At 40.3% G+C, this 20,097-nt stretch overlaps 1 protein-coding gene across 2 annotated transcripts in view; it reads left to right on the plus strand.

Moving 5' to 3' along the window:
• LOC126473398 (brefeldin A-inhibited guanine nucleotide-exchange protein 1) overlaps window positions 1-20,097 on the plus strand; it is a 285,458-nt gene that overhangs the window by 67,963 nt on the left and 197,398 nt on the right. For both annotated transcript variants that reach the window (XR_007586450.1, XM_050100408.1), the window contains exon 7: window positions 11,915-12,057. Coding sequence is in view for 1 of the 2 variants with exons in the window: in XM_050100408.1 (XP_049956365.1) it covers window positions 11,915-12,057 (143 nt within the window). In the remaining variant the exon portion in view is untranslated. The remainder of the gene's footprint in view (window positions 1-11,914; window positions 12,058-20,097) is intronic.

A 20,097-nucleotide genomic window follows, 5' to 3' on the forward strand; every position in this document is an offset into this window, starting at 1 on the left:
GGAAAGCCAAAAAATGCTGCTATAAAACAGGAGAGATGTATGTTCAGTCCCCATATTGTGACACATTTGTCTAAATAATCTAGCTTTCTGAGGGCAGATTTTAATAAATTTTACCATATGACAGTCTGCGCTACTTGAGTCAGATCAACAGCCAAATGTTGAGAAACAAGTGCTTCTCTATGGGTAATGCAGTGGGTCCACCTAATATCAGGAGGTGTGATTCTTCAATTTCTCCAGGCATATTTTGTGACGAATAAATCTCGGGTAAACAGCCTGGTATGAGTGTGCGTCGGACACAATATTGCGGCAATCAACCACGTTGCCATCATCAGGTGCGCTGATGTACAGTATATCAGCGCACCTGATGATGGCAACGTGGTCGATTGCCGAAATATTATGTCGTATGCACACTCATACCAGGCAGTTTACCCGAGATTTATTTCATTAATATTCGGAGCTTTGCCCTGGGTTAGTACCTGTGGATCACTGTGAAGCCCTGACATGGATCACATACCATCGGTATACCGAACAACACAGTGCGCCCATTTAATTTGATTTTCTGTCATGAAGCTGTCCACTATTTCAAACAAATTGTTTTGTATCATACCATTTCATTACTTCTTTTGTCAACAAATTGCACATAGAAAATTAAATAAGTGTCTATCTTCTTTTTGATGGCTTCATCAAGCTGCAAACCAAACCCTCTTCAAATTTCTTTTTGTAACTTGTTCATGAACATCTCCTAAATCTTGGTTTCAATGACTAATTGTAGTGTCAGACAAAGGAATGGGCAAAAGCTTTTTTGCCAAGGACTCCCCAAGCGTAATGGACACCATATCAGTAACACATGGTAGGATTTGTTCTTCTGCAATCATGCGGGCTTTCTTACATTTTGCTACTGGGTGAGAAGAAACACACTGCGGATACACTTCATTGTTCACAACAGTGCACATGAAACCAAAATCTAAGCAGCTATTGACACATTCTTTCTTCTTGAGTTTCCTGTCTTCATTACCACCTTCCTTGCTCTCCTCAGCAAGTTCATGCTTTTTACATCCACTTGAAAAATTTAATAACTTCACTATAGGTTATTGCCTTTATCATCTTCATAACAACATTACAATATAATAAAAAGTGGTTGATAACACAACAATCACTGCTGGTACTATGTGCAGCACGCAATAGTTCAGCTTCGAGGTTATGACTGCTTATGCGGGCTTGCAAACGTCTGAATTGGAAGTCCTCCGAGGCCACACAGGTTGAAACTGGAAACAAAATTTCCCACAACTGTCTTCTTTGCCACAAATTATAAAACAAATTCACGTTGTCCCATGCAGTCATTCATGACACACCAGGGCGCTGCAGGTGCACATATTGAACATCATTAGTATAGGTGATACATTTGATGATTTGGACAACATACACTGAAGAGCCAAAGAAACTGGTACACTTGCCTAATATTGTGTAGGGCCCCCGCAAGCATGCAGAAGTGCCGCAGCATGATGTGGCATGGACTCAACTAATGTCTGAAGTGATGCTGGAGGGAACTGACATCATGAATCCCGTAGAGCTGTCTGTAAATCCATAAGAGTGTGAGGAGGTGGAGATCTCTTCTGAACAGCACGTTGCAAAGCATTCCAGATATGCTCAATAATGTTCATGTCTGGGGAGTTCGGAGGCCAGCAGAAGTGTTTAAACTCAGAAGAATGTTCCTGGAATTGCCCAAGTCCATCGAACTGCACAATGGACATGAATGGCTGCAAGTGATCAGACAGGGAGATTACGTATATATCACCTGTAAGACTCATATCTAGACATTTCGGGTGTCCTATATCCCTCCAACTGCACACGCCCCACACCATTACAGAGCCTCCACCAGCGTGTACAGTTCGCTGCTGACATGCAGGGTCCACGGATACATCAGGTTGTCTCGATTCCAATACGTGTCCATTCACTCAATACAATTTAAAACGAGACTCATCCGACCAGGCAACATGTTTCCAGTTATCAACAGTCCAATGTCGGCACTGATGGGCTCAGGCAAGGTGCAAATCTTTGTGTTGTGCAGTCATCAAGGGTATATGAGTGGGCCTTCGGCTCCAAAAGCCAATATGAATGATGTTTCATTGAATGGTTCACATGCTAACACTTCTTGATGGCCCAACATTGAAATCTGCAGCAATTTGTGGAAGTGTTGCATTTCTGTCATGTTGAATGATTATCTTCAGTCATTGTTGATCCCGTTCTTGCAGGATCTTTTTCCAGCTGCAGCGATGTTGGAGATTTGTTATTTTACTGGATTCTTGATATTCATGATACACTTGTGAAATGGTTGTATGGGAAAATCCCCACCTCATCGCTACCTCGGAGATGCTGTGTCCCATCGCTCATGTGCTGACTATAACACCACTTTCAGACTCGCTTAAATCTTGATTACCTGGCATTGTAGCAGCAGTAACTGATCTAACAACTGCGCCATACACTTGTTGTCTTATATAGGCATTGCCAGTGGAGCACGGTATTCTGCCTGTTTACATCTCTCTGTATTTGAATACGCATGCCTCTGCCAATTTCTTTGGCACTTCAGTGTATATTTCAGAATCTCCCTCAGTTAAGAACAAATTAACTTTGAGAAATATGACATGTAACCAAGACACGTAAATTTATCTTTTTGAATGTTCACATTAAAACTGTGTCCCTATTCTAAAAAAATTTTTTTTAGGTATTCTCTTTAGAATGTGTTGATCATCTTCCAGTAGGCATAATCCATATCACTTCAGGCAGGGGGGTTACTTTCATAGTCTTGGATGTTATTGAATTTAGCATATGTTAAAATTCAGGAGTAAGTAAGAAACAGGTATTTTTTTGTTTTTTCCAAAAAAAATTCCTGCCCTGAGATACAGGCTTCCAAAGATGACACTGCGAACACCATTTTGAAGATGGGAATTTCGGTAATTTTTAAAAAATACTGTATCTCTGTAATAGTTCTATATATTTTGTTAGTTTTTTTATTTGAAAGATTATTGCTTTATGATTACAATGGTATCATCCATTTGGACATATGTCAGTTCTTTTACTGTCACCTTTTTTTTTTTTTTTTTTAAATTGACACAATTTTTTTTTTCCAAAAATGCCAATCCAGAAAAGTTAGATTTCTTTTCTGTTGATTAGTACCATGTAGTGCTATATTCTCTGTAAAGGAGAGCTTCCTCTATTAAGTTAGACAGGTTTTATTTTAAAAAATCTTTTTTTTTTAACTTTCAGGGATAATGTATGTCTTCACTGAAGTTGTTTATTACTAATGTCTTTGTTACAATGTTTATTACTATTGTCTTTGTTGCAATTAGTTCTTATCACTTTCATTGTGGCAGATATTTCTTACACTTTATTGTAGTTTCTTGTCAGTTTCTTTGTCATGATTATTCATTGCAGGTTTTTGTATTGTAGTTGTTCAGTGCTAATTTGTTTACTGAAGAGACTTCTATGAAATCTGAGACCATCCAGTGAGTTATGTGTTTTCGTGAGGAATTTGCCAGTTGACGCAGTTGCGGTGTGTTTTGGGAAAAGGACTGTTTGAAATGTCATCTGACTGGGACCACAGGAGAGTGAAATGTGCTGACTATTTACATATCTATAAAAGAGTGATGTATAAAAAAAAACTAAAAGATTTTGTTCAGGTTGGGACTGAGAGTTCTCATTTGAAGACTGTTTCAAAGTGAAGTTGTTTTCAGTGACGACTTTGTGTGCTCTGAATGTTTTGGCAGAATAACAACAATGATAGTATCTGAATAAGGTGAAGCCTCCCATGGTGCACATGATGCAGATTTTGCGTCAGTAGAGGAAGAATTAAATACCCTGAATCAGTCAACTACAGAGGGAGGTGTTAGTCCTGTTAAGAAACTGTGGTCAGTGGAGTCATAAGTTCTATGCATCAAGAAAGCACAGAGAAATTACTAAAGCTATGGATGAATACACTGCAGCAAAACTGACCACACTCTTCAAAGTAGAAATAATTCCATCTTCAGAAGAAAATGAACCTAAGCACTCCTGCACCTCTTGCCAGGAATTTTTCCCAAATATCAATTCAGCTATTGAATATTTTGCATCCTGCAGTGAGAAGTTGCAAGTCTTAACTATTATTCCAGTGACATTTTCAAAGAAAACAATTTTGAACCACATTCCATTAGTATCAAAGTACATGGTAGACAAATCAAGAAATGTGAGATCTATAAAAGGAGTCTTTGGAAGAGCAGATCCCTATTATGGTCATCCTGTAGAAGTGGCTCAAGTTCAAACAGTGCACTCATTTTATCTGGAAGATAAATGGACTGTTCTCGCCAGAGTGCCAACAAAAAAGACACCATAAATGTAACAGTTGAAGTTCAAAAAGTTATGAAAGTGAAGAGGTACATGACTCACAGTATTAAAGAAAATTTTGCAATTTATAAGAGCAACTATTCAACTTCACACATTGGAAGATCAAAATTTTATGCACTACGACCTAAGTGGGTAATTCCACACCTAGAAATGTCTGTCTGTGTGTGTACTGCATGAATTTTGAACTTTGTGTGGTAACTTTAAAGAACTTACTGGAGCACATGACATATGACACTTTGGTTGGGCGTGTGAAGTCATTAGTAGTCTGTGATGTAAAGAGAGAGACCTGTTTGTTTAAAGGTTGTGGTGACTGCCCTAGGAAGGGAGGACTGTCTTTACAGACATTTGGCCTGAAGACATAGCAGATAACTCTGCAGACATTATATATGCAACATGGGAGAAAAAAAAACTAATTAAGAAAACTGTTGCCTTTGACAGTTTCATTGATAAACTTGGTAAATGGTCAGTGAAAGCAGTAACACACCAGCATCTGAAGAAATTGCACCACATTGCAGAAGTGAGATGGTGTGTACAGGCTGAAGTACTATGTTTAGTCTGTAATTCCCCCACAAGAAGTACAAGGGTATCATTGGAGTAATGACCAGGTTTCAGTTTTTACAGGAGTGACATATTTTCAAAACAAGACCACAAATGTTGCAGTTATAAGTGAGGACAAAGGACATGACTCAGCACATGCTTTGCTAGCAATGCACAAAATTATTCAACTGCAAACTTGGGCAGAAAAGATAATCATTATTTCTGATGGTGCTCCTATTCATTTTAAAAATCGTTACCAGTTGTTTGAATTGAGAAAGTCGCTTGTGCCAACTGACGTGGTATACAGTGCTACTGGTCATGGGAAGGGGCCTTGTGATGGTGTAGAAGGCCTTCTGAAGCACCATGCTACAAGAAAATAATCTTTCCAGACCAAATACAGATGTGATTCAGAATGCTGAGGATTTTGCAAGAGTCGTGATATCTTACAAATCCACAGCCTTCATTCTTTTGTCCAAAGAGGAAATCGAAGAATTTCGTGAGCAGAAAAAAGAAGAATGGTCCAAACAAGCTACTCCTGTGAAAGAAATTCAGAACACGCATTTTTGGACTCGCTGATGGGCGAACTCATATTGCATGCACTTTGAAGAGCAAGAAAGAAGAAATTTCGTTCGTTCGGCCAACACCTCAGAAACTGCAGGATAATATTCAAATTCATGACCTGAGAAGGGGGATGTTTGTGGCATTTGTGTATGACTGTGAGTGGTGGACTGCAGAGATTTTAGACGCCAGCTATGAGTTAAACGAAATACACTCCTGGAAATTGAAATAAGAACACCGTGAATTCATTGTCCCAGGAAGGGGAAACTTTATTGACACATTCCTGGGGTCAGATACATCACATGATCACACTGACAGAACCACAGGCGCATAGACACAGAGCATGCACAATGTCGGCACTAGTACAGTGTATATCCACCTTTCGCAGCAATGCAGGCTGCTATTCTCCCATGGAGACGATCGTAGAGATGCTGGATGTAGTCCTGTGGAACGGCTTGCCATGCCATTTCCACCTGGCGCCTCAGTTGGACCAGCGTTCGTGCTGGACGTGCAGACCGCGTGAGACGACGCTTCATCCAGTCCCAAACATGCTCAATGGGGGACAGATCCGGAGACCTTGCTGGCCAGGGTAGTTGACTTACACCTTCTAGAGCACGTTGGGTGGCACGGGATACATGCGGACGTGCATTGTCCTGTTGGAACAGCAAGTTCCCTTGCCGGTCTAGGAATGGTAGAACGATGGGTTCGATGACGGTTTGGATGTACCGTGCACTATTCAGTGTCCCCTCGACGATCACCAGTGGTGTACGGCCAGTGTAGGAGATCGCTCCCCACACCATGATGCCGGGTGTTGGCCCTGTGTGCCTCGGTCGTATGCAGTCCTGATTGTGGCGCTCACCTGCACGGCGCCAAACACGCATACGACCATCATTGGCACCATGGCAGAAGCGACTCTCATCGCTGAAGACGACACGTCTCCATTCGTCCCTCCATTCACACCTGTCGCGACACCACTGGAGGCGGGCTGCACGATGTTGGGGCGTGAGCGGAAGACGGCCTAACGGTGTGCGGGACCGTAGCCCAGCTTCATGGAGACGGTTGCGAATGGTCCTCGCCGATACCCCAGGAGCAACAGTGTCCCTAATTTGCTGGGAAGTGGCGGTGCGGTCCCCTACGGCACTGCGTAGGATCCTACGGTCTTGGCGTGCATCCGTGCGTCGCTGCGGTCCGGTCCCAGGTCGATGGGCACGTGCACCTTCCGCCGACCACTGGCGACAACATCGATGTACTGTGGAGACCTCATGCCCCACGTGTTGAGCAATTCGGCAGTACGTCCACCCGGCCTCCCGCATGCCCACTATACGCCCTCGCTCAAAGTCCGTCAACTGCACATACGGTTCACGTCCACGCTGTCGCGGCATGCTACCAGTGTTAAAGACTGCGATGGAGCTCCGTATGCCACGGCAAACTGGCTGACACTGACGGCGGCGGTGCACAAATGCTGCGCAGCTAGCGCCATTCGACGGCCAACACCGCGGTTCCTGGTGTGTCCGCTGTGCCGTGCGTGTGATCATTGCTTGTACAGCCTTCTCGCAGTGTCCGGAGCAAGTATGGTGGGTCTGACACACCGGTGTCAACGTGTTCTTTTTTCCATTTCCAGGAGTGTACATAGTGAACTTTATGTTACTACATGGACCAGCTGCTGGATACAGGTTTCCAGCTGAAGGACAGCAAGAACGCCATCAGTGCTCACTTCCTGTTCACAATGTTATGAAGACTGTAAGTGCTCCAGTTCTTATTGGTTCCCAGCAAGAAGGCATCACTCTATATCAAAGGAAGATACTGAAGCAGTGGAACACATTTTTAGTTAATTGACTAGCTAATTTCAGTATTAAACGGAGTGCACAGAAGTTGTATAAATTGAAACCTTTAAGTCTTTGAACCTTTCACATACATTTTGGAACCAATTAAAATGCTTGAAAAATGAGTCTCTTACTCATCTTTCGAAACTAAAATTATGTTAAATAAGGCTAGGTTTTGATTTTTATGAGCCTGTTATGTGATAATGTGGTAATAAAACAGGTTTTTGGTATGGCAAAAATTTCAATTGTTTATAAAACCTGTTCAACCTAAGAGTGGAAGCTCTCCTTTTCAGGAAATGCAGAACTATATGGTACTAACCAACACAAAAAAATCAATTTTATGGATTGGCAATGTTTATATTTTTTTTCTTTAGTTATAAAAAAGTTAAGAATGCTATAGTAAACGAACTTTGACAGGTAAGTCCAAATAGAGCACTTCTTTGTAATCATAAAGCAGTTATCTTTCAAATTAAAAAAACAACAGAATATCTAGAACTGTTCCAGAGATACAGCATTTTAAATTTTTTTCCAAATTTCGCATCTTCAATGTGGTGTGTGCAGTGTCTGTCGTCTTTGGAGGGCTGTACTTCGGAGCAGTATTGTTTGGAGGAAACAAAAAACTACATATTCCTTATTTAGTCCTTCATTTTAACATATGCTAAATTCAATAACATATGAGACTATGAAGGTAAGATTTTTTCCTAGCCTGCCTAAACTGATATGGACTATGCCAGTAGGATTACAATATTTTCGTCTGAGTTCTAATTAATTTTGTTCATTTCTCTACTAATGCGCCAGAAAAGTCATTAGCATAATGCGTACACCTGCTCTTGTTTTTTATTCCAACTTCTGTAGTGGTGCCCCTCCCCTTTTCCTCCCCCCCCCTTCCCCCCCCCCCCCCTTTTTCTTCCCCCCCCCCCCCCAACCTAGAATTAATTTAATTTGTTAATATGAAAAACGGCATCTGTAGTCATCTTTGCAGATTTGCTCTCTGATCATCTCTAGTCATATTTAACTGTTCCGTGATCGCTTCTGCAAAAATTTCTTTTCTGAATTATATTAACTATTATTATTATTATACAGGATTAATTAACACAAGATCAATTAATAACAATTTGGCTGTAAACCTGTTATCTTTCACCAAGCCTCTCTCTTCAGGGCATCATCCTTGCATATGCCACAATGCCTCATTAGTTCGCTGGTATCATCTTTTCAAGATTTTTGTGGTCTGCATCATTTCCATTGCCAGGCAGTTTCCGTTCAAAAATTTTCTTTGCATACCAGTGATCTGGCATTCTCAAAAAGTGTCTATGCCAATTTGTCATCATCCAGTCATATGTATCCCTGCTTGGTTTGTCCTCATTTTAGATCTTACGTCATCATTACTTTTTTTTCTCTCAACCTTTAAAGTCAGCATTTAAAATCCATAGTTCTGATCCATAGCACATAACAGATTTCATCATTAGCTCTTTTCTTTTTGTTGTTGGGATGTTCTTGTTCCACCAGAAAATAACATACGTTCTGTTACTTTTTTATCTTGTTGCATTGTTATCTTACATCTGTATTACTCAATTGACTTTTGTCGGTATATACCCCCAGATATTTAAATTTTGCTACCTCTCTCACAGCTGTTCAGTCATTGATGTGAATTTCAAATCTGGTTTGTTACTAGATGTTTGGTTTTTGTTAGACTCATCTGTAGTCACCATTTCATCATATTCATGATATAAATTTTATATCGTAAACTCGAGATTGTTTTCATCTTGTGTTAGAATGTCTAGTTCATCAGAAAAACTTAATGGAAACACCTATACACCATTAACAATAATACCTCTTCCTTCACAGCTGTTCTTTTGTCATTGGAGAGGCAGTTCTACCTATAAATGGAACAAACTGGGTGACACAAAACAACCTTATCTCAGCCATTTTCTGACATTAATAGGTTTCAATAACCTTTACCTTCTTCATCTGTACTTACCTATACTTACCTCTGTAAAAGATTCTCATTTGTACCTATATTTTTTAGAGTCTCCCACAGTATTGTTCTAAGCACCATCTCATAATATTTTGCTAAATCTACAAAGGTAGTGTGTAACTCTGTCCCTACTGCTATAAATTTCTCTATTAACTTTTGTAAAATATAGAGAATACCTGTACAGGATCTGTCCTGTTGCTCTGGTCTTCCCCAGTATGGGGAACAACAACAACTTTATTTTGTCATTCATAGTTTTGCCTGATAGGCGACTCATTGTGCCATTCACACATTTGCCTGTGTAGAAGTCAGTATCTCTTCTCTTTCCCTTCTTGAAAACAGAAACCATATGAAAAGCTGATCCAGGAAGTGTGCACTGTTTGAATATTAAAAAGGATTAACGATTTGTTGCAAATTGTATTTTATTACAGAAACGTCTATACACATTAAACTACTTTTTGACGTATTCACCATGCAAATCAAGTCGTATGTCATACCTTGGCACTAATTGCAATATACCCACTTTATAGAATTTGGCTACCTGTGATATGATCCAGTTTTGGACATTTACCTTGATCTCATCATCACTTGCAAACTACTGGCCAACAAGAAATTTTGGGAGATGAAAAAACAAATGAAAGTTGGATGGAATTAGGTCTGGACTGCAAAGAGGGTGACAGAATTGTTCCCAGTGAAATGAATCAAGCAGCTTGTTTGTTATGGGTGTTGTATATGGTTGTGCATTATTATGCGCAAACATAATACCACTTGGCCAGAAATTCAGTATAGAATCTGACAAGGATTCCATATGGGCCCTGGAGCTTTGTTCAGTATTAATGATTTCAGGTGGTTCTGAACACCATTGGCATTAATACTTATTTCATTCATCTTTTAAGTGTACGAGGTTTAAATTGGGGCAATTCTCCTGGCTTTTCCTTTGGAAAGGAACGTTTGAAAACAGAGTTAAACATCTCAATTTTGCTTTGCTACCATCAGTTTCTGTCTCATTCACTAGAGACTGGACACTAACTTTGGTGCCTTTACATATGATCAGAATTTCTTGGGGTTTTTTGGAATACCATTTGACAATATCGTGCTATGGTAGTCATTGAAGGTATCACACATTGCCCTCTTGACAGCCAAATGTGTTTCATTCAACATCTCTCTATCTATAGCCCTACACTTATGTTTTTCACCTATTATGCAGTAATCTCTGTATCTTTAGAAGTTTCCTTCCATCACATAGCGCTACAAAAACTCTAAGGCTCCTCCCATGCTTGATTGTCAGTGTTTTCGATGCCTTATCATACAAACAGTTTTTTGTAGTGCAATGATCCAGTTACAGTTTTCTGTAATAAAGATTGTGAAATGTTTTGAAAATTCTTTGAGTAGCCAAAAAATTGTTCCTTGCTCATTGGAATAAACTTGTTCATCAGTGTTGTGCATCAGTTCTTCGGTAATCAGTGACAGGCGTCTCTGTGCTCCTCATCGTGGACATTTTCGCTTCCTTCGCTAAACGTCCTAAGCCACCTTCACAGTGTCCCTTCTCTCATCACATTCTATCTTTAAGTTTCACTTATCTGATGATAGATTTTACAAGGTCGAACTTTCCTTAAATTCAAAATCTTCATAACAGCTCTTATTTCACAGCTGGTAGGCCAATCAGTTGTTTTAAAGATGATGACGATAAATAATGACTTCAGATGTTAACATAATGAAACAAAATGGCTAGGCTACAGTTGAGAACAGTTGTTAATAAGATGCTTTATTCTTTTCTTCAAATGGTGTCCTTAGTAATTCAGCAGAAATATTTCAAGGACCAAGTGTCTGACTGTACTTAATTTCAGCAAGTGCACTATTCACCTCCTATATCATAATGATCATGCTTCAAACAGTTTCTGTAGTCTTACCATTTTATCTTTTGTGTACTGGGGTCCCTCTTTAGTTAGACCTGTATGATTCTTTTCCCATCCCATTAAAGGAATTAAGTTGTCTGCTGCTTTGTACACTGGTGTTTTCTTCTTACCCAAAATTGTCCTCCACTGTTTTATAATTTGTGACCTACCTATTAAACTTTCAGTGTGAATGCATTTGTATTCCCAAATATTGTTCTTTCCTGATTTGATTCTGTTCTGTAACTCTGGATTTACTGTCTGCCAGTTTTGTCTATCTTGAGGTGATTTAGTTACTAATCTTTTTGTAATCATCCTTCATATCCCATATCACCGTGCTAAGGTCATCTTACATCCATGAAGGTAGTTGTTTCTCTGTACTCCTATTCTCAGGCTCCAAGAGCAGTTTTCCTAATTACTTGATTAATATTTTCATACTCTTTCTTATCTTCTGGCACCATTTTTAGGTTTCATTCTACTCTTTACTGAAATAAACCCTTTATGCTGAATTGCTTTAGGAGAACGAGCTTGTATCATGTCTGCTCCAGTTTCTCTTTATTGCTCTGATTAGACATTTGTCCAGTTGTTGATGGTTTTCTTAGACTGATATATCATCTTTGATAAAACTATGTTGTGATCAAATTCACAAAATATTTTAAATAACATATTCAAATCTTAGAAGAAAGAATAAATTTATGCACATCGGTTTTGAAAGTGTGTCCTTGTGATTACAAGTTCATATGTTTGTGTTTCAGGAAAGTATGGATACTAGTAATGATACAGACACTGCCGTTACTGCGAAATTTACACACATTCTTCAGAAAGATGCATTTTTGGTGTTTCGAGCATTGTGCAAGTTATCGATGAAACCTTTGCCAGAGGGCCAGCCAGATCCCAAGTAAGTTTACCCCTCAAAGTTCTGGATTAGGAGCACTGTTGTGAAATATTATTATTAAATATTTTATTCTCTTATTTTATTACCTCCTATAAATGAATTTAGTAAAAAATTAATTATTTATGACAGTTTTTGAGTATTTCGCATTTTCGTTCAGAATTATTTCAAATGTTTAATTAATAGATTTGCTTCCCCAGTGAATATGATTCAAACAATGGATATATATAAAAACCTTACTGTTATTGGCCCAGAAATTATAAACAACAAAAATATGTTTGACATAAAAACAAAATTGCAACTTAAAATAATAGTTGTATGCCATATTTTAAGGCTGTGGACACATGAGTGGAATGTTTCTGGATCAGAAGACTGGAGCTAGATTACATGTCCTGTAGCCTTGTAGGAAACATGCAGAATAGAATGCAGAGAGAGAATAGAATGCAGAGAGCCAAATTTTGAGTCCTTTGTGTTCTTAAATATCATTTTGTCTAAATGAAGCGAAACTATGCCCATCTCTGTAATACTTTGAAGACCCCACCGAGTATAACTCGGCCCACGATTTTCTTGATGTGCGAACCACCTATCACTCAAAAACTGTACTCGTCTCGGAGCAATGTATGGACATCTTGCTACCTGTCCCCTGACAGGTGGTGCTTCCGGCAATTTCTAGAATTATTTCTAAAGAAACATTAGCGAATGTAAAAGTTGCTGTCTTGAATGGCTGAGCCGATACATGATCGCATTGATGTAATTTTGTGCATTTATTCATTAGCTTTTGCAGTTTGTTGTATTGTGCTACAAATAAATCACATTTGTTGAATGAGCCAGAAATTTTGGAATCTCAAGAGGAAGAAATTGGTCAGTAACTCAACTCACACTTCAAGGTAGTTATACTTTCTGTCATCATTAGTTTAAAATTTGTAATCTGTAAAAAGGCCTAAAGTAAATTTAAAAAATAATAATTGAGGCATGGTCCTTTTTTAGTATTCATTATTCTTGAAGTTATATCAAATACACATGTGCCAGTAAGGATTTAAATAATGGCATAAAGATTAGTCATCTTGGTCCAACATTTCTCTAATTAGCCAGTCTGCAAAGTGTTAATTTAGTTAGTTTTTCAGTAAAATTTTCACTTTTTGTGTATAACAATTAGAAACAAATATGGTTTGATGTGTGTGTGTGATCTCCAGTATTCAGCTTTCTCATCCAATTTTGTAAAAATTAGTTGGTGGTAAAAAATTTTTGCTTCTTTTGTATTGTCTAGTTTCACACTATAACTTAATAATGAACTGACTCTCTTCTCATTGTTGGTGATGGTTACTGTGATGCTTCAGAATTAAGTTACCTACTGCATACAGTTCAAAAATTGTAATGTGGAAAATAGAGTTGCTTTTTAGTTTGTCTGGTGCATTTTAGGTTATATAGTGCTGGATACAAAATGTAGCTAACATATCAAAACTGATTTTAAAGCCGGAAAGAGAACCATGCCTCTTCACAATCTCAACTTAATTTGCAGTATTTACTTGTGGTTGTACAATATTGGCTGTGGTGCACCTAACATGAGACTATCGCCATGTGCTGTGTGGAGTTAACTGGCATGTATCGTGTTTCTTACGCAGTTTATGATGTCAGTTATAGTCACACTCTAAACAATAATTCCATAACAATTGTTATCTGTATGAAATTTGTTAGATAAACTATTTCAGAAATCACATTCTGGACTATTTTCATAAATATCTGATCTTTCTTGTCCTTTGTTGCTTGTTTAATAATAATTACAAAACTTGTTATTGGGTCTGATCAGAACTGCAACTGGATCAGTCTGTTTGCAAGATGCTGTTGTGTAAATTTTACTGTATTGTGCCAGAAGAAGCAAGATGTAGACTTTGAACATTAGGAGAAGTGTAAGAGTTTCTCAAAACTTATCGCTGATAACTGTTCTCTGCATAAAAGTTCATTATGCGTTTGTGGCAAATAACTCATTAATTCAGTTTCAGTTCCAGCTGGTCCTGTAACCTAGAGTATTATTAAAAATGATGAGATTAAAAGAAATACTTATCAACAGATTTTCTCTCTGTATTTGAATACCTTGCAAAATTTAGAAACTATTCACAGTAAATGACATGCCATACCATACCATTCATGTTTCCATCCATCTTTTCTTCACTTATTTGTATCCCAAATTAAATACATTTCCTCTAACACTATTATTAAAATTTCTGTGTCAGTTTTCTCTATATCTAGAGTATATATTTTTTGACAAACACAGATCAATGGATGTATCCCTGCCTTCTGTCAGCTTGAAGTGAAGTGATACCAACCTGTTTGATGCCTCATGAGTTTCCACCCGCCACATCGAAATCCACATGGATACTCCACAAGCCACTGCACATTGCATGATGGAGGGTACATTGTTCCACTACCAGTCATTTCCTTTCCTGTTCCACTCGCAAACAGAGTGAGGGAAAAAGACTGTCTATATGCCTCCGTATGAACCCTAATTTCTCATATCTTATCTTTCTGGTCCTTATGTGCAATGTATATTAGCGGCAATAGAATCATTCGGCAGTTAGCTTCAGATGTATGTTCTCTAAATTTTCTTGATAGTGTTCTTTGAGAAGGACCTCGGCTTCCCTCTAGGGACTCCCATTTGAGTTCCTGAAGTATCTCCGTAGCACTTACATGTTGTTCGAACCTACCAGTAACAGATCTCGCAAACTGGCTCTGAATTACTTCAGTGCCCTCCATCAATCTGACCTGGTAAAGATGCCAAACACTTGAACATTATTCAAGAATTGGTCGCGCCAGCGTCCTGTATGCTGTGTCCTTTACAGATGAACAACACTTGCATAAAATTCTCCCAATAAACTGAAGTTAACCACAGTCCTCACAAGCTTGTTTCATTTCATATTGCTTTGCAACATTATGCTCAGATATTTATTTAAATGACTTGACTGTGTCAAGCAGGGCACTAGTAATGCTATAACCAAACGCAACAGGTTTGTTCTTCCTATTCATCTGCATTAACTTAGATTTTTCCACATTTAGACCTTACTGTGCACCACTGCACCATCAGCAAACAACCGCAGATTTCTGCCCATCCTGTCTGCCAAATCATTTATGTATATAGAGAATAACAGCAATTCTATCAAATTTCCCTGGTGTACACATGATGAACATACTGGGTTCTATTACTTAAGAAGACTATGAGCCCCTCACATACCTGTGAACTTATTCCATATGCTCATACCTTTGTTAACAGCCTGCGATGGGGCACTGTGTCAAATGCTTTTCGGAAATCTAGAAATGTGGAATCTGCCTGTAGTCCTTCATCCATAGTTTGCAGTGTATTATGTGAGAAAATGGAAAGCGGAGTTTTGCACAAACTATTGGGTTCTTAAAACCATGCTGATTTGTGTACGTAAGGTTCTCAGCATCAAGAAAATTTATTGTGTTTGAACTGAGAATATGTTCAAGGGTTCTGCAGCAAACAGAAGTTAGGGATATTGGTCCGTAATGTGTGGGTCTGTTCTTGTACCCTTCTTACATACCCCCCACCCTCACCCCCCGTCTTCCAGGGAGCTCACCACTCTTTGGTGAGTTTGTGCTTGGCTACCACAGGGCCCAGCCTTTGGAGCATCTTTTCCCTTCCGTGCTGCATGGCTGTCCTGCTGTCTGCGTCTCGTGGTCGCGTTCTCTCTTCCTGAGCACGGGGGGCCCAGGTTCGATTCCCGGCGGGGTCAGGGATTTTCACCTGCCTCGAGATGACTGGGTGTTTGTATTGTCCTCATCATTTCATCATCATTCATGAAAGTGGCAAGTTTAGACTGAGCAAAGGTTGGGAATTTGTACGGGTGCTGATAACTGCGCAGTTGAGCACCCCACAAACCAATCATCACCATCTGTCCTACTATTCTATTTTCCTTCCCATTGGGAACATATCTCAGATATTTTTTGACAATATGTTCTGAATTTTCAGTAACCTGACATCAGAACATTGTCCACACTGTTTTTATTTATTTATTTATTTATTTCACCATCTCATACTGTTCCTCTGCTTTGGAATTTGAGGTTCTGCCTTGTTTCTTCTTCCTTGTGCACTCCTGAAGGCCGGCCCATGCATTTGACATGTAACGGATGACTGGATAATGCGCAGTTCACAGCCCACAGTCAACAGGTAGGGTTCGCATGTACCCCTGTTAGACATTTAGGAGGTTTGACCAGAGGTGTGAGCAGTCACATAAGGCCAGTATTAAACTATTGTATTTCTTTGACAAAGATCTTTGACATGGTGCTAAAAAGGGGTATTACAATGTCGTCATATTTTTCATCAAATTTCAAGATGGCTTATGACAACTTGTTATTATGTGCTGCAGTTGCTAGTACTACAATTGCATTGTGTGTGTATTTGGAAGAAAAGCTGTGGAAAAAAAAAGGAAACATACTTGGATGAAGCCCTAGGTATTACGTCAAGATAGTAAAAGCATTCAGCAAAATTTGTTAAGCTAGCTGCAAGTGAAGGAAGTCAAGTCTTCACATATAAATTATTTACGAATGGATAAGAGTTTATTTCAGTATTTGTTCAGTGGCAGCGTAATTCACCTGCCCATCAACACAATTAATAGCATGCACTGTGCCCCTTACTCATCCCCCACCCAAGTCAAAGCAAGTTTAAAAAAAGGGGGGAGGGGGGGAGGTTGAAGGAACAAACCAACTTTGAAGCCGTGTTTACAAACACACTACAAAGACGTCAAATAGCTGTAGTGATGCTAGTTACATTTCACATAGCAGTGAACAGATGACGAACGACTTTTATGATCAAATCTACAGTGAGGCCCTAGAGTTGATCATATTTATTTGACGACAAGCGAGATTCGACGAAGTTCTCTATGGAGCCATCAAAGTTCTTTGACATAAATATTTGACACATTAACTTTGGCAAAGAAATATGATAGTGTAATACTGGCCTGAGGCAGGCGACCCCCCCCTCCAAGTGGGCTCCCAGTTGGAAGGAGCACGCTGTTGGAGATGCTGGCAATCGTAGGGGATTTCTTTCGCAATGAGCCGTAAATCATCATCTCAGTCCATGTCTACTATACATAAACAGAATGAGGCTAAAGATTCAAAGACTCTCCCAGCTGCATCTTGGTTCCTCTTCATATCATGTACCAAAGGAGGTCAGTCGTTTGCTACGGTTAATCCGTTTATTATTTAGAAAGGTTTTGATGCAGTTGCCGGCCCTGTGAAATCCTGTTCTTGTTTACTTAATGGCACTTTGCTTTTGGAGACGAATTGTCTCTCTCAAACCCAACAACTACTTGCAGCTTCACTCCTCCACAGCTATCCTGTTCATGTTGAGGCCCATTGAATGTTGAATTCTTCATGTGGTGTTATTTACACTTGGGTAATGAAAAAGGTTGATGCTACCTTAGTGCCTACATGCTCTCTTTTTTCTTATGTTTGATAGGATAGTGCTACCATCAAAAATCATAGCAGGCTATGAAGTCATCACAGTCCGACTACCTTCCAAACCCGAATGCATTGCTACCAATGTCAGTGTTACAACCATACTCAAATGTCCTGTCAAAACATGGCCAGATGTGTTATTTGTGGTAGGAATGGTCATGAGGGTGATTGTCTGCCTCTTTCTACGTGCTGTATTAATTGCAGTTGTTATCCTGCAGCCTCATCCAGAGAGTGCCCCATGTTTCTTGATGAGCAGGCTGTCCAGGAGATCCAGGTGAAGGAAAAAGTGCCTTACCTTGTCATTCACAAGCTGTGGGCTAGTTGCAGGCCCTGCCTTTTACCATCTGGCACTCATAGTACCACTCCTGCTACATCTCACTCCATGAAAGACACAGCCATGCAGACTGGCGACCTCAAATTCCATAGCATGGTTAAAAAATTGCCCAGTGTCACTATAGTATCCCCATCTCCTCCTCCTCCAGCTGTGCAACAAGCCACCACATCTCCACCTCTGGCGACGATAACACCTGCTACACAACCGACAGGCTGGAAAGGGCAGAAAGAGTACTCCCACAAAGACTTTTTACGTCCCTCCACCAACAAATATCTGAATCTTCCTCTACCAACCACAATGACTCCAAGAAATCAAACAAAGGCAAACTGTCTTTTCCTTTGCTGTCTCGGCGTACCTCTTAAATGGTGTCACCATGTGGTACCCTAATTCACCCGACCTTCATTTCACCAGTGCACACCACCAACCATTTTTCTGCCCTAGAATTTGCAAGTTGACACACTGAAAATGCCGATGCCTCTGTCGATCTCGTGGAACAGGATCCTGCACCCTCTGCGCCCTGTAGCAGTGAGTCTTCAAAGACTGGCATTTGGCACCCGCCGAGGTGACAACCCTTCCTTTTTCCCTCCGTCCTTTTTCCTGTCATGAGTCTCCTCTAATGGGATGTTTGTAGCAATCTCCTCTAATTAGATCCCACAAGGAGGAATTACAGCTTCTCTTGGAATTGCAGTGTCCACTTGTTTTCTGCCTCTCGGAAGCAAAATTAGAACGCTTTGGCTTCTCGCACTTCTTTCTGGTCCACTTTGACCTTCCTTCCCAAGGATGGCATTCCGCCTCATGGGAGAGACACAGCTGCTCAACTGGGATGACGTTCATAGTCAAACCATTTCACTGAACACCCAGCTGCAAGCTTTTGTAGTCCGCATTTTCCTTCCTTGTGTCACCTTTTCTCTTTGTAACCTCCACATCCCTCCGTCATTCAGTGTCACCAGGGCAGACTTCCTCCAGCTTATCGGTCAACTCCCTCACCCCTTTCTGCTGCTTGATTACTTTAATGCATACCATCCCCTATGGAGCTCTTCCAGGACCTATGTGCCCTCTTGGCTGACCTTCTCTATCAACTCAACCTCATCTGCCTTAACGCTGGAGCACCCATATTTCTTTCAGACTCCATGCACACCTATTACCATTTGGACCTCTCATTCTGCCCAGCTTGCCCATTGTCTCGAGTGGTCCGTTCTCTCTGACACATACTTGAGCAAACATTTCCCATGTGCTATCCATTTGCTGACTTGTACCTCAACTACATGTAAACCCAACTGGCAGCTTTCCAAGGCTGACTGGAGGTTTTGCTCCTCCGTGGCAACCTTGGCCGAATAACATTTCCCCAGTTGTGATGACAAGGTAGAATACCTTGCAAACGTTATACTTACCACCACAGAATGTACTATTCTTTGCACCTCACATTCACTGCACTGTGTCCCAGTCCCTTGATGGACAGAGCTGTGCAACAATGCAATTACCCCTCTCAGAACTGTGAATGCTACAATGCTTCTTTTACTATGAGGGAGCTAGATCATGCTCTCACTGCATCCAGATATTCCACCCAAGGGCCAGACGATATTCACATCCGGATGTTGCAGCACCTTTCTGTAGCAGGCAAGCAGTTATCCTTCATATGTACAATCGCACCTGGGCAGATGCCATGTTTTCCAGATACTGGTGTGAAGCCATTGTCATACCTGTACCCGGTAAGGACAAACATCATCCTTCTTGCTACTGCACCATTTCTCTCTCTAGCTGTGTTTGCAAGGTGATGGAATGTATGATTCATGTCCGGCTGGTATTGTGGCTCGAGTCTCACAATTTGTTAACCACTGCAGCTGTGGATTCGGAGCTCGCCGTTCTGCAGTTGATCATCTTGTCCCTTTGTCGGCCCATGTTGTGAATGGCTTTCTGCAAAAATACGAGACTATGGGTGTGTTCTTTGATTTGGAGAAAGACTATGACACCAGCTGGAGGACTGGTATCCTGTACTCTCTTTATGTTGGTCTTCTGAGGCCACCTGCGCAATTTCCTTCAGGAATTTTTAAAAGACAGAGTATTCAAGGTATGCTTGGGTTCTGCCTCGCTGTACATCTTTATCCAGGAAAACAGGATGCCTCAGGATTCCGTCCTTAGTGTCGTCGTCTTCACTATAGCCATTAACCATATTATGGTCTGTCTCCCATTAGTCATCTCTGGCTCCCTTTGTGTTGACGATTTTGCAACCTGTTGAAGTTCTC

The sequence above is a fragment of the Schistocerca serialis genome, chromosome 4 (genome assembly GCF_023864345.2).
Source record: "Schistocerca serialis cubense isolate TAMUIC-IGC-003099 chromosome 4, iqSchSeri2.2, whole genome shotgun sequence".
Lineage (NCBI taxonomy): Eukaryota > Metazoa > Arthropoda > Insecta > Orthoptera > Acrididae > Schistocerca > Schistocerca serialis.